At 40.6% G+C, this 13343-nt stretch overlaps 1 protein-coding gene across 2 annotated transcripts; it reads right to left on the bottom strand.

The window, feature by feature from the left end:
• Window positions 1–6128: 6128 nt before the first annotated feature.
• Window positions 6129–13343, bottom strand: Lig4 (DNA ligase 4). 2 transcript variants are annotated; one of them, XM_076913792.1, is made up of 2 exons: window positions 13231–13343; window positions 6129–10884 (listed from the first exon to the last, which is right to left on the bottom strand). In XM_076913792.1, exon 2 carries the CDS (start codon window positions 10852–10854, stop codon window positions 8119–8121), a length of 2736 nt encoding a protein of 911 aa, XP_076769907.1. In that variant the 5' UTR covers window positions 10855–10884; window positions 13231–13343; the 3' UTR covers window positions 6129–8118. The 2 variants fall into 2 exon arrangements, with proteins under 2 accessions (XP_076769907.1, XP_076769906.1); XM_076913791.1 differs by lacking the exon at window positions 13231–13343 and adding an exon at window positions 12994–13214.

Consider the following 13343-nt stretch of genomic DNA (forward strand, 5'->3'; position numbering starts at 1 on the left):
GGATTCGGAGAAGTCAAGTTCTTTCCCCTCTCTCTGTGTAACCCTGGCAGATCTGAGATTCACTATGTAGACCAGGCTGGTCAAACTCACAGAGATCCAGTCTGTTTGCGCTTGTACTAATGTTAAAGGTTAACAGAATCCAGTCTGTGAAAGCATTATACATGGAGTAATATACAGAAGCAAGCACAGAAAGCCAGTGACAGAGGACCAACAGAAGAAAGCTGTACAGCTCATGGTGGTTAGGAAGGGTAGTGGGATAGAAGAAGGAGGAGATAGTAGGGTAATGGTTAAGATACCAGAATATATTCTTCCTTCTTGGACATCCCTTCAGTGACCTGCTTCCTCCAGTATCCCACTTTCTCTGTTTCCTACCACATCTCAGTTCATTATGAAGTGATCCATACATTAATCCATTGACAAGGCCAGTGACCGCTGATCTAGTAACTTCCTAAAGTCTGACTTTGAACCTTGTTACACTGGAAACCAAGCTTCTGTTCGTGTGGGAGTGTTTAGGGCAGCAGTTTCAACCTGTGAATCAAGACCCACATTGGGAGCTCACATATTAGATATCCTGCGTATCAGATATTGGCATTATAATTCATGATGGTAGTAAATTATAGTTATGAAGTAGCATCAAAAATAATTTTATAGTTGGGGGTCACTACAACACGAGGAACTGTTTTAAAGGGTCACACAGCATTAGGAAATGCTTTGTTCCTAGGTCAGCAGTACTGGGGAAAGATGGGGCCTTTTTTAGGTGGGCTTATTGGAGTGTTTAGGTGGTTGAGGTTGTATACTCAGCTCTTTTTAAACCTAATTCCTGAATTCTGTTTATTGTTTTGTTTTTAATTTTGAAATATTATTCTCTCACTTACCTCTTTTTTTTTTTTTTTTTTTTTAGTTTTTCGAGACAGGGTTTCTCTATGTAGCCCTGGCTGTCCTGGAACTCACTCTGTAGCCCAGGCTGGCCTCGTCTCACTTACCTCTTAAAGAATCTTTAAGTTTGTTTTTAAATTGCTGTTACTGTGTTGTTGTGGTATAAAAGCTTGGGTGTATGACTGCTACTGCCCAAGTGCACATGTACCATGTGAAGAGGCCAAAGGTCGTGGGGTGTCCTGCTCTATCACTCTTTTAACTGTATTATGCATATAAAGTTGCTGTATTACTTAGTCAGAGTTCTCTAGAGTAACATAACTTATAGAATGAATCTCTCTGTATTTATAGAAAAGAGGTTTATTTATTAGAATGACTTATAGGCTAATCCAAAATTGGCTGCTTATGGATGGAAGGTCCAAGAATCCAGTAGTTGTTCAGTTCACAAGGCTGGATTTTGTCAGGAGCCTGCCCAGCACCAGTTCTCTCTGGAAGGCCACGATGGGGGGTTAGGGGAAGCATTGGTGATCTTCCAAGATACAAATTTAGTTTGCGAGGGCTAAAAATGTTGTTTATTTTATGTGATATTTTCTTTCCAGAAATATTGATATTTCTATTCTGGGCCAGAAACCAGTTTAACAGTGTGTGTTTGTGTGTGTGTGTGTGTGTCTGTGTGTCTGTGTGTGTGTGTGTGTCTGTGTGTGTGTCAGTGTGTCTGTGTGTGTGTGTTTGTGTGTGTGTGTGTGTGTATGTGTGTGTGTCTGTGTGTGTCTGTGTATGTGTGTGTGTCTGTGTGTGTATGTGTCTGTGTATATGTGTGTGTGTCTGTGTGTGTGTGTCTGTGTCTGTGTGTCTGTGTGTGTGTGTGTCTGTGTGTCTGTGTGTGTGTGTCTGTGTGTGTGTGTGTGTGTGTGTGTGTGTGTGTGTGGTGGGGAAGTAAAGAACTGATTACTTTGGCTCTTTATTCTTTTCTAATGGGCTCCATGCTGATCAGCAGAGGTTCCTTAACTCCTTGTGACCCAGAGAAAGTCAGGCTTACAGAAACAACACTCACTCTGAAAAGAGGCTCAAATCTTTATTGCTGAAAGAAAAAGGAAGACCCTTTCCAATTGTTGTTCTTCGTTCTTCTACTTTCTCAGGATCATAGGTCACATGGTTTTCCAAGCATCTTTACATTCCAAAAGTTCATAGCAGGTTTCAGACACTACTTCAAATCATAAATTAAATAAAGAGTTACAGCAGAAATGTTTACATGTGTTCCCATTAGGACTAGTACCTAAATAAACATTTATCATCTATCTTTTAGCTCCACAAGTTCATTATAAGTTTAAAGCAATACTTTTTATAAGTCAATAGTTTCGTCAAAAGGCAAACCATCTGCTTTGTGTCTCATTAGTTTTGAAGTTGTGTGTACGTAAATCAGTCAATATTTTATTTTCTGTCTTTGCACTTACAGTTTTGTCCATTCCCAGTTTAAGAACTTTAGTTATCAGATAATGGTTTCATAGTTACTGTAGAAGGGATGCTTTCTCTGATCATAAACTTGTTCCAAGCCTGCTTTCTTATCCTAGTGCAATTAGCCCAAGACACATGAAGGTTTATAGAACACTAATTGCAGCTTTCATACTATAGAGGGCTCAAAATTACTTGTATAAATTTAGGAATTCTGTAGAATCATTATTAAGAATTATGAAATCATCAATTTGTCTACACAGCATTACAGAAAATCTGCCAAATAGGATGGGCCAATGCCCAGGAATCATTTGACTATGTAACAAGGACAAGAACGGCAGATCACCAACAAGAGCCAATCCTGAGAGGAGCTCTCTGAAGGCCCTGTGGTTCAGAGTTTACCCATCAGAGCCATGCAAAACACTGGGCCATCTCCAGAAAGTCACTTGTTAGTTTTTGCCTCTCCTAGATGGCTTCAGACAGGATTTCTCATCTGCTCTTTATTATATGCTGAAATCCTGAAGACATGGGCTCCAATGCCAGTGAAGGAATGGACTTGCCAGCCAGAGTGAGGGCAAGCAGGCAGTGAGAGAGCAAGCAAGCAAGCATCCTTCTTCCATGTCCTTTCTATAGGTTTCCAGCAGAAAGTATGTTCCAGATTAAATGTAGATCTTCCCACCTCAAAGGATCTGGATTAAAGATATGTCTTCATACCTCAAAGATTCAAGTTAGAAGTAGATCTTTCTCCTTCAAATGATTTAATTATGCAAAAATCCCTCACAGGTGTGTCCTGCCATTTTTGGAGTTAATCCCAGATGTAGTGAAGTTGATAACCATAATAGTCATCACAGTTGTAAATAAATAAAAGTATCACTCTGAATCATATTTCCTTGAGACAGGGTCTCTCACTGTTTCTGGAGCTAGGTTGCTGTCCAGGAAGCTGAAGTGATCCTTTTGTCTCCATCCCTCACAGCACTTGGGTTATAGGCATGTGTGGGGAGCCGACAGAAGGCGGCTATCATCCTTGCAGCCATCTTGAGCCATATACCCTGAAAAGAGACTTGATTACATTAGCCTACAACAGCTGAGCACACTCTGATAACATCTTGTTTTAGATACCCAGGATTTTCCCTTGGGTGTGTGAGACTTAAAGGTGTGTGACTTAAGGGCGTGACTTAGAGATCAGATTTAGAGATAAGACCTAAGGGCATGATTAAAGTCATGACTTAGAGGCGTGGCTTAGAAGTGAGACATATAAAAGTCCAGAGGCAGACAGGAGAGTTCAGAACAATTTGGAGGAACTGAGAATCAGACACTTCAGAGAGTACAACTTGGAACTAGGAATTAGGTTAGACAGTACAACTTAGAGTACAACTTGGAACTAGGAATTAGGTTAGAGAGAACAACTTGGAGTTAGTTATTAGACATTAGGCACTTGGCACTTGGAAGAAGAAACTTGGAACTTGGAGGCACTAGGGACTAGGAACTCAAGACTTGGAACTTGGAGTAGGAAGAGAGACTGAAGAATAAACAGGATTGAATCACATTCTGTCTGGTCTCCATTCCTTGTGTCTGTCCTCACTCTCTCTCTCTTGCTGAACCCCAACCTGCAGACCGGAGCAGCTTGGGGCAGTGCGGGCTCTAACAATTTAGCCCCTAAGGCTTTTGGCAGTGCGGGTTCCAACACTGATAGAGTGGTCCACGATATTTTGGCCCCAAGCATGGGGTGGCTCAGGCCACAACATTTTTGGCTACCAACGTGGGCTACTGCGGTTCTCAACAGGCATGAACAACCATTCCCAGATTTTGTGGATGCCAGGGATTCAAAATTTAGGTCTTCATGCTTGAGCAAGCAGCCCTATCCACCGAGGCATCTCCCAGCCACATGCCTTACAATTTCGAGACATGGGAACTGCTGTTCTGCCACTAGCTGTGATGGCTCGTTTTGTGTTCTGAGCCACGGTAACGTGGTTTTTCACCTGTAGGTGAGCTAGGCTTCTCTAAGCATTCAGAATTAAAGTATTAGAGTTGAATGTTTTAGCTCCACACAACTCTATATAAGTTGCTTTTTAAAACAAAAGCTACATACACTATTTTGCTTTCTGAAATTTTTTTGTTTCCCTTTCTATGTTCCTGACTTCCCATTTCCTCTTCTTTGTCTCATTTCTGATTGCTCTTCAGATGCCTTCCCTTTAGTATGAGTCCTGTCCTGGAAAGCTGCAGTGGTCTCAGTTCCCTTAGCCAATAGCATAAAGCCTCAACCCTGGCAGGGGGTCCCCCAGTTTGATAGCTACCTTTCCTTAGCAACTAGAACAGTGCCTGTAGCTCAGGAAAAACTCTTGGAGTTGAATGATTAAATAAAAGGGAAAGATCAATCAATTAAAAACAGGTGGTAGGTGACTTGTCAAGGAAGGTTAGGAGCCCAGTTGTGAGGATCTCACAGGTGTAAACTACCTCTAAACCCATCCAATTTCATCCAACAGACATGAGCAGCCTTTTGCATGCTAGCCATATACCAATAGTCTAAAACATAAGTAAAATAGACTTGTCTAGAGTAACCAATACAATCCACATTCAGAACTAAAGGCCTTTTAGAAATTACCCTAAGCTGCATCTTTACACACAGATATGAGTATTTTATACATATTTTCATGTAGATTTGTATCTCTCTTCATTTTATGTATTCTCTTCCGCTTGCTATGAAAGTCCATCCATAGCACCACACTGTTGAAATTCTATTTCTCTTCCAAATATACTCAATTGGGTTAACCAACTCTACTGGGAGAGCTCTGAATAGGAGAAACAGATAAGAACTAGAGAGACCATTTGATATGGTAGGTGCTATAATTCTGCCCACCCTGGTGAAATAGTTCCACGTTCAGTTGAAATGCTAGAATTGGTGTCAGAACTGAGATAGAATTCAGGACGGCCAGACCACATCTCCCATGCTCTTAGCACTACAACAGCTTTCTGGGGCAATTCCAAGTATTTGCCCCTCAGCAAATTGTTGCTTGATCCCTAACTGTTCTCAGATCCTAGGCAAAGTACAGCACAAGTGTGATGAAGCTCTCTCTGACTTTCAAGGAAAGAACCCTCAGCCTGAGGAAATAAGGAACTCTTCCTTGGCAGGTGGGTCATGAGGAAAATGCAATGGTGGAGCTCCTAGTGAATGCATCTCGGGGAAGAAATTGGTCTGGAAGGATTAGAGCAAAGTCAAATGTGCAGTGTATTTATTCCAGAAAGTGCTGTGGTGACTGTCACTAAAGCAAACAAACCAGCAGCATCCATCTTGGGGTCTCTATTCTGGTGGAAGGAAATAAGCCAGCAGGCACTTTTCCCTAGGACACTCTCATATTCTGGCTGCCATGTCTAGGGAGGATCTTCAGACTTCTAATTAACTCATCATGAAAATCTCTCACAGGCTTGCCCAGAGGCTACCAGAATCTACATAATCCCTCACAAGGTTTCCTAGAAGTGTGTCTGATGGATAATTCTAGATTCTACAAAGTTGACAATATTAAGCATTACAAGAAGCCAATCAAACGTCACAAACGTTGGTGCTGTAAAAACAAACAAACAAAAACCCAAACAAAAACCATAGTTGTGGTATTTCAAGCCAGAGGCAGAACACCCTCAGTCAGGCAGGGAACAGCTAAACCAACTAACATGTAGAGGAACCAACAAAAGTTAGTTCACTAGTGTTTTTCAGCAATTCACTGGGGAAAATGGTCACTCTGAGCCAGCCTTCCCAAACTTACTGTACCAGAGTTCTCCACAGGAATAGAATAGACAAGAGAAATTCATGTTTTGAAAAGGGATTTATTAGACTGAAGTACAGCAAGTGTTTCAGGTAGTCCAACAATGATCACCTCGTACTGGACACTGATTCTAGTAGCCATTTAGTCCATGAAGCTGGATGTCTCTGCAGTTCCAATCTGGCACTAGAGGCCCTGAGGATTCCTGTGCAAGTGGGTTCTAACACCGGTGAAGGATAGATGAACTTGACAGCAAGAGTGAGAGAAAAGCAGTTTCTGTCTTCCGTGACCAGAAGGGGCTACACACATTTAGGGTATCTTCTAGCTTTAAAAACCCCTAAAAAGAGTGCCCAGCAGCTTGGGTTTTAGTTGATTCCAGATGCAGTCAAGCAAGATTAGCCATAACAAATGCACACAGACCAGGTAAAAAGTTTATCACACTAATGGACAGGAAGAGAAAAGTGTGACTGGAATACAAGGAGCTAACTTAAATGCTGACACATAAGACACATTAGGTGCATTCAGTGGAGTGCTGGGCCACAATGAAAAATGATAAGGTACTTTTGTGTCCTGCAAGTATTTTCACGACTTAATAAGAAAGAAAACACAGTAAGCTTTAATATTGTTACCCTAAATAACATCTTTACGAGTTGCTTACCATGGATACCCTAAGTATTACCTTTAAGAAGGAAAATTATAAAACTAAAAGTTTTAATTCATATTTATTTAAATTATAAAATTATTTAAAACTTCAACTATACTGGTGCTTTGGGATATGTCTCTCTGGACACAAAGAAGTACACACTTAAATCATTAAAGCTCATTTAGTAATGTGAAGCCCAAAGGGTCCAGGAAGAACTGTGATTGGAGCTTGTCTGCAGGTACACCAAGACAAGAGCAATAGCTCACTCCTACAGTCTCATTACCTTAGAGGTTAGAGGAGCGATACTGTAAATCACAGCCATCCTGGACACAAAGACGCAAAGCATGACATTATTAAATCTGATTAAAAGAATCATGATGAACTGTTTTAAAATAAAAACATAAATATGTTGGTATTACATTAAATATTTAATAATTTTATTTAAGTTATAATAATTACAAACATTTCTTCAATTGCTTCAAAAAGAAGTCTAATTACTTAAATAGTTTATACCCATCACTTCAGGTCCCACATTCTTCCATTTCAGTGCTGCCATGGAAGTACAAATCTCGACAGATATAATACGCACATGACTGTGACTTCAACAGTGTCACAAAGGCCATCTCTAAAAGTCACAGCTCCTAGTCTGTAATGAAAGTGATAGTATGTTCACTGTATGGACAGCTACTCAATGGATCATCAATGGGAGACAAGTTCCGTGAACACTGTTAATGCTGGAGTGCAAATTCACGCAAAACACTTCTCCATGAAACAGGTCTTCAAAAAAATTAAGTCTTAGCTAACTTAAAGTTGTAAGGATTTTTTTTAAATATAAAATTAATATCTCAAGTGTTTGGTGTTTAGATGATTCTCACTCAACTTTCCTCACATTATCAAAAAGCATTTGATGAACCTTAAAACTTTTTATTAAAATATTTCATGCTTATAGGAGGCATTTGAGGCCTTAAATTAAAAGGCTTATTTTTATAAGTCTAACTAACAATTCTGATTTTTTTTATTGGTATAATCCTTTTATTAGCTAAAATCTTTAATTTTTAACTCTGGAAAATTCTGTTTAGAAAGTCAATAGTGGTGATGACTCTAAAAGGTTCCAAATACACTTTCTTAATACCTGAGTCAAAATTCTAGCTTCAATATGGACACCACACAAGTAGTTCTTGAAGCTGTCATTGTATGTCATAGTTATAAGTCAATGTTAGAAAACACATTTTTTTTGGCTTTGGCCCATTTAGTTTCCTTTCTACTTGAAAATTAGTGCCTTCTGATAACTAATCCTTTTGAAGTATTAGGAGATAAAATGAAGTCCACTGGCTAATTCATCACCACTGCCGTTTGTTGTCTGACATGGATAACACTTTCCCTGGCTAGCAAGTCCTAAAGCAAATACTGGTTTTCCTCCTGAAGTTGACACTTGTCTATTGAATCTGTCACCCAACGTTCTTGCAGGATTTTAAACTTTTTCTTAAGCGTTCTTCTGAGTATTTTAAAGTCTGTAACTCGTCTTTGATCTTCCCCGACGATTACATGAGATACCCCTTCAGATAAGTAGGAAACCACCTTTGCTCCATGAAACTGCAGCTCGAGTGCTGTAACACCTAATCTTGTGGCTTCAATTTTGGAACTCAAGTCATTAATAACAGCATACAAGTCCAAGTAGACAGTGTGATGTCGAAACATACTGAGGGGAGAGTGGTCCCAGGAGTAACGGCTTTCTAAGTCAGCAACCACAGGGGCCATTTCCTCAGGAGTCTGCTTCTCACTGGGTCTAATTCTTAAAAACACTTCTTTCAGTTGATCCAAATCTGTGTCAACAAAATAGCTATCACCGTAGCAGTCATATTCACGGGCAAAATGCTGCTTTGTTGATGGGCACATGTGAATCATAAAGCGAGGTTGCCATGGCACGCATGTTTTTGTTTTAAAACACTCCAAAAGCCACTCAGGCTTGACAACATCGTGTCTATCTGAAGAAATTATGTTTCTCACTCTAATGTTCTCAGAACCTGCTATCACACAATATGTATCTGGGCCTGGATTCTGTACTATATAACCACCAAATTCTGCAATTTTGTTCTCTAGGTCAGACTTTGGATAACCATCTAATCCACTCATAACACAAAATTCAACATCTTCAAATACATTAGAAACTTTGCTTATGTTAGAAAGGTTAGGAGCTTTTAAATGTTCAATGATTCCAATGGTTTTCTTTGTCTTGGAGATGGGCTTCCGCCTCTTTTCTTTAGGTTCATCATCATCACCCACATGAAGGTGTTTTGTGGCAAGCTTCCCAGATGCTTTCCCCCTCAGCTGCTCCAAGTCACCCAGCGTCATACATTCATGCCACTCTTTGTCGTCTCTGATCTTCTCGATTCGTGGGAAGCGCAAGGTAGAGCCGGTCTTGTACATTTCACTGGGGACAATCTCTGCTGCCTTAATCTGAACAATGACAGAGTTATGAGGCTCAATGTACACTTCTGGCTTCTCTGTGCCACACAAAATGCTACTTGGTGGAGATTTTCTATGAAAAGGCTTCCAGTATTTTGCCAATTTCAAGCCCAGGTCATAGAGTTCTTTCATGGTGTAACCTGACCCAACACGGCACAGAGTGTGGAACACAGATGGCCTGTCACCAGGAGGTGGCGCCTCTGCCACTGCACACAGGAAGTGAGACATCATGCCACCTCGTGAACCTTTACCCCAGTAGCCCCCCACAATTAAAAGGTCTAATTCATCCATTAATCCATTGACATACTCTGGTTTAATCTTCAGCCACCCTTCACCTCTTTTGTCTGGCTTGTAGATGGACAGAGGATGTTTGATCATGATCCCCTCTTCTCTCTGGTCTATGGCATCATTTAATGCATCCACTACTTCCTTCTTTGTACGAGCTACAGTTTTCTGCACTATTTCTATTCGACCTTGTATGGGTGTGAAAGTGCTACTAAGGATATCATACCTCTTCCTAAGAGTCTCACGCCCCAGCTTCTTATTATTAACCATCAGCACATCAAAAACACAGTAACATGTCTGTAGGTCAGAATCTTCGACCATTCTTTTGATGTCAAACTTGACCCCCTTCTGCATGAAAGTCTGTGTTGTTGGATTGTAGGCCATCATCTCACCGTCAAGGATGCACGCTTGCACATCTGTCTTGAATGCGTTGTGAATAAATGGGGTGAGAGAGCCTTCCTGTGGAGATTCACCGAACTGATCGGTGTAGTTGTAACCATTTCTGGAGAAGTACCGGTACAGCGCGCCATCTTTGTGCATCTGCATGCGCTCACCATCGAGCTTAGTTTCGATGTAAAAACTCTGCTGCTTCATGTCCTTCTCCACACGCTGCACATCTGCTACAGCAGCTAGCATTGGCTTAAAGGCAGAAAACAAAGTGATAGAGATGTCGCTAAGCCCTACAGAGGGGTCATGTAGTTGCCTACAAACCTTTTCCAGATCTGTGGTGACGTTGTGCAACTCAACCGCATCATTGTGGAAGACGGAAAATATTGTTTGCTGACTGACACCGAGCTTTAAGTCTTTAATAATCATACGAATCAGCCACTTTTGCTCGAGTGCTGAACTCTGGGTTATTAACTGAAGAAGGCTCTTTTTCACTAGGTCTTTTCTTTTGCCAGAGTTATTGCTGGCAACTAAGTCTAGGAGTTCATTTACCTGTTTTATGGTTAGGCTTCCTTTCTGTAAGCACCTTGGCTTCAAAACAAAGTATGCAATCATCGCAAAGTCCCCAGCATCCGTGCGAGCTCCACTGGGGGTTCGGTAATTCAGGAGCTTCTGGGCATCCTTGCCTTCTCTTGGTAAATTCAGCAGTTCAATGTAAAGCTTAGCAAGCATGGTTTCTTTGATTCCATAGGCCATCCTCTCTCTTTCTAACTGAGGGAGAATAAGTCTCATTGCTGGGTAAAAAGAGTCCATAACATCCTTATTGTTCTTATGAAGGGCATCATGAAATTTTCTCCAAGAATCTAAAAACTCCTTGAAGTACCTGATTTTTTCTGCACGGTCTTTACTTTTCTGTATTCGTTCTAATGTGGAACATAAGTCTGCAAAGGGGACATGGGCTGCAACAGTCTGTGACGTTTGTGAGGAAGCCATAGAAGCGACGACAAAATCCTCTGGTTTTAACTGATAAAGCAAAAAGAAGAGTAACTTTAAGTGGCAGTTGTGATTTATAAATATTTAAAACAATGAGCTTATAGAGGTAACTTAGATCATAATAACTATTAAGTTTACTTAATAACAGGTCAATGCAACAAACAGACACATGTAGCGGCTTTGCCTTTCATCCTGACCAACACGTCCTATCAAGTCTCAGCTTCATTTCCTATGACTATCAATTTATCTTAAATGCTGACATTCAATGGTATTCCAACCACCGACTATTTAGCACAGAATACAAAAGTATTATTTTTAGTAATGAAAGTCAAATCAGTTGTGGCAAATTTTTATTCCTAGGTTTCCAAGTAAAGTCTGTTTATCTTTCTTGTTTCTTGGATTATTATATTATACAGCACCTAAGACAAATTAATTGCCATCAATGATTTTAACTTGCTCATTGAACTGGAATCCAGTTTCTTGGGGATTCTGAAATCTGAACTACAGTTGACAAAAACAAACATCAGCTATCCTTCTCTTCCAGCCCAGCAAAGTCTGCGTCTACATTTACCTTCATTCCTTCACTGACAGCTGTGATAAATCCCTCTGCCATTCAAACCTCAACTGGAAATCATCTCCCCAAACGGCTTCATTTTACTTATTTTTATCAGTTACACGAATATCAATTTATTACTCTTTGTTCAAATATTTCTGCCTGCTATTTCTGAAATACTCAGTGATACCTATGAGCCAGGCTGTATACTACAGTCAATAGGTATGCTTCTGCTTTACAACAGCATACATACTGTAAAGAACAAAGGGCACAAAGAACACATTATGGCAACACAGTAAGCACTTTACCCAAAAAAAAAAAAAAAAAAAAAATCAAAATCCCAACCCCATCAATCACAGCCTTTACACCAAAGGCTTCGGAAATCAAAGAAATAACTGAATAGGTTCTAGAATGTTCCCTAACATGGGTTACCACAAGTGTGAAATTTTTTTTGAAGTTTTAAATATCTCTATATGTTCTACAGGAATGCATTGTCAGTTGCTTTAATGTAGCTTAAACTATATAATAGTCAAGTAAGTATTCTAAAAAAATGATTTCAAGTAAAATGCATGTTCTAGGAAAAACAGTCAATGCTTTATAATGTGACTTCAGGTAACAGCATCTGGCCAGGCAGTGGAGATTATGAAATTCCTCATACTCTACTTCCATACTCCACAAAGAAAAGTCTCACATCAAGCAGCAACTTGTGCTTTCAGTGATGAATATGGTTCACATTCTTTTGCGGAACTAATTATTAAATGTTTTATGGAAGGGGAGGGGGGTGGATCAGGGCTGGACTGGCTAAACAGACACAAGCAAAGCCTGCCCTGGAAATGATTCACAGCTTTAGCTTCTGCAGGAAAAAACAAACGCCACTTCTCAGTCTTATTTTTGACAGAGGAAACACAACTAATTCAGCAGGTCAGATCACCTGTATCTTCTGTAACTGCACTTGTGGTTAACTGCTTCCCTTGTTGAAGCTGGTTTGCATAACTGACTGCACCAGCCACCTGGTTCCTTCAAGTGGGTACAAGGTGGTGCATAACACTACAGTTATAATTTCCGTACAATGTGCAAAATGAAGTATATTAAGAAATACTTTCTGAATGTTCCAACATAGCTACACTTCTATATGTATATCTGTAGAATACAATATACAAGATAGAACTTTTTCTCAACAACTGGAGCCAACAATTCAAGTTGCGTTTATAATAATAATGTATTTTAGGCAATACTGAGAACACACATGCATCTTAAAATAACTATAAACATAGAAAACGAAGAATTCAAATTTCTATAAGACACAAATTTTGTTCAACGCCAACTGCAGGAGTTAACTATTTGAACTTCTGCTGTTTTTACCTGCTCTCCATTTTTATTTTACGTTTTTTTTTTTTTTGCACTCCGATGTTTGATATTATGCTTTCAATTCGCAATAAAACAATAAAGTTCGTTGGCAGGCTTCAGGTGCTGAAGTTCAAACGCACTCTACACATTTTAACTCGTGGTGAAGTCGATTACCACAGGCTTGGGGAGATGCTCAACCGGGTAATACTCGATACCCGTTGCACTAGGGATTTGCTTACCTAAGCAGCCTGTGAACCCCAATACTGCAGAAGGGATACAACTAATTATCAGAACTAGATCTCTTCACCCGGTGGCTGCCACTTGAAATGAGTCCGCAGGGAGCCGGCTGCACCGCGGAAGGCGTGGCCCCACGAGAAGCTCCCGGGTGGTGACGCAGGGACCTGAGACGCAGGAAGGACGCCGCCGCTCTAGGACCAAGAACTTCCCTCCCTCCTCCAACCCGCCACACCACTTGCCTAGCAGCGTCCCCAGAGGTCGCCCGGCCTCACGCCGTCCGGAAGCTGTCGCCACCAGAAGCCGGACCGGTGTTTCCGCCAGCTGCTTGCCGCGCAGGCGCAGTGGGCACAGG

Source organism: Arvicanthis niloticus, chromosome 16 (assembly GCF_011762505.2).
Source record: "Arvicanthis niloticus isolate mArvNil1 chromosome 16, mArvNil1.pat.X, whole genome shotgun sequence".
NCBI lineage: Eukaryota > Metazoa > Chordata > Mammalia > Rodentia > Muridae > Arvicanthis > Arvicanthis niloticus.

Coding starts and splice junctions, on each gene's coding strand:
- Lig4 (XM_076913792.1), bottom strand. CDS start 10,854: ATGGCTTCCTCACAAACGTCACAGACTGTTGCAGCCCATGTCCCCTTT.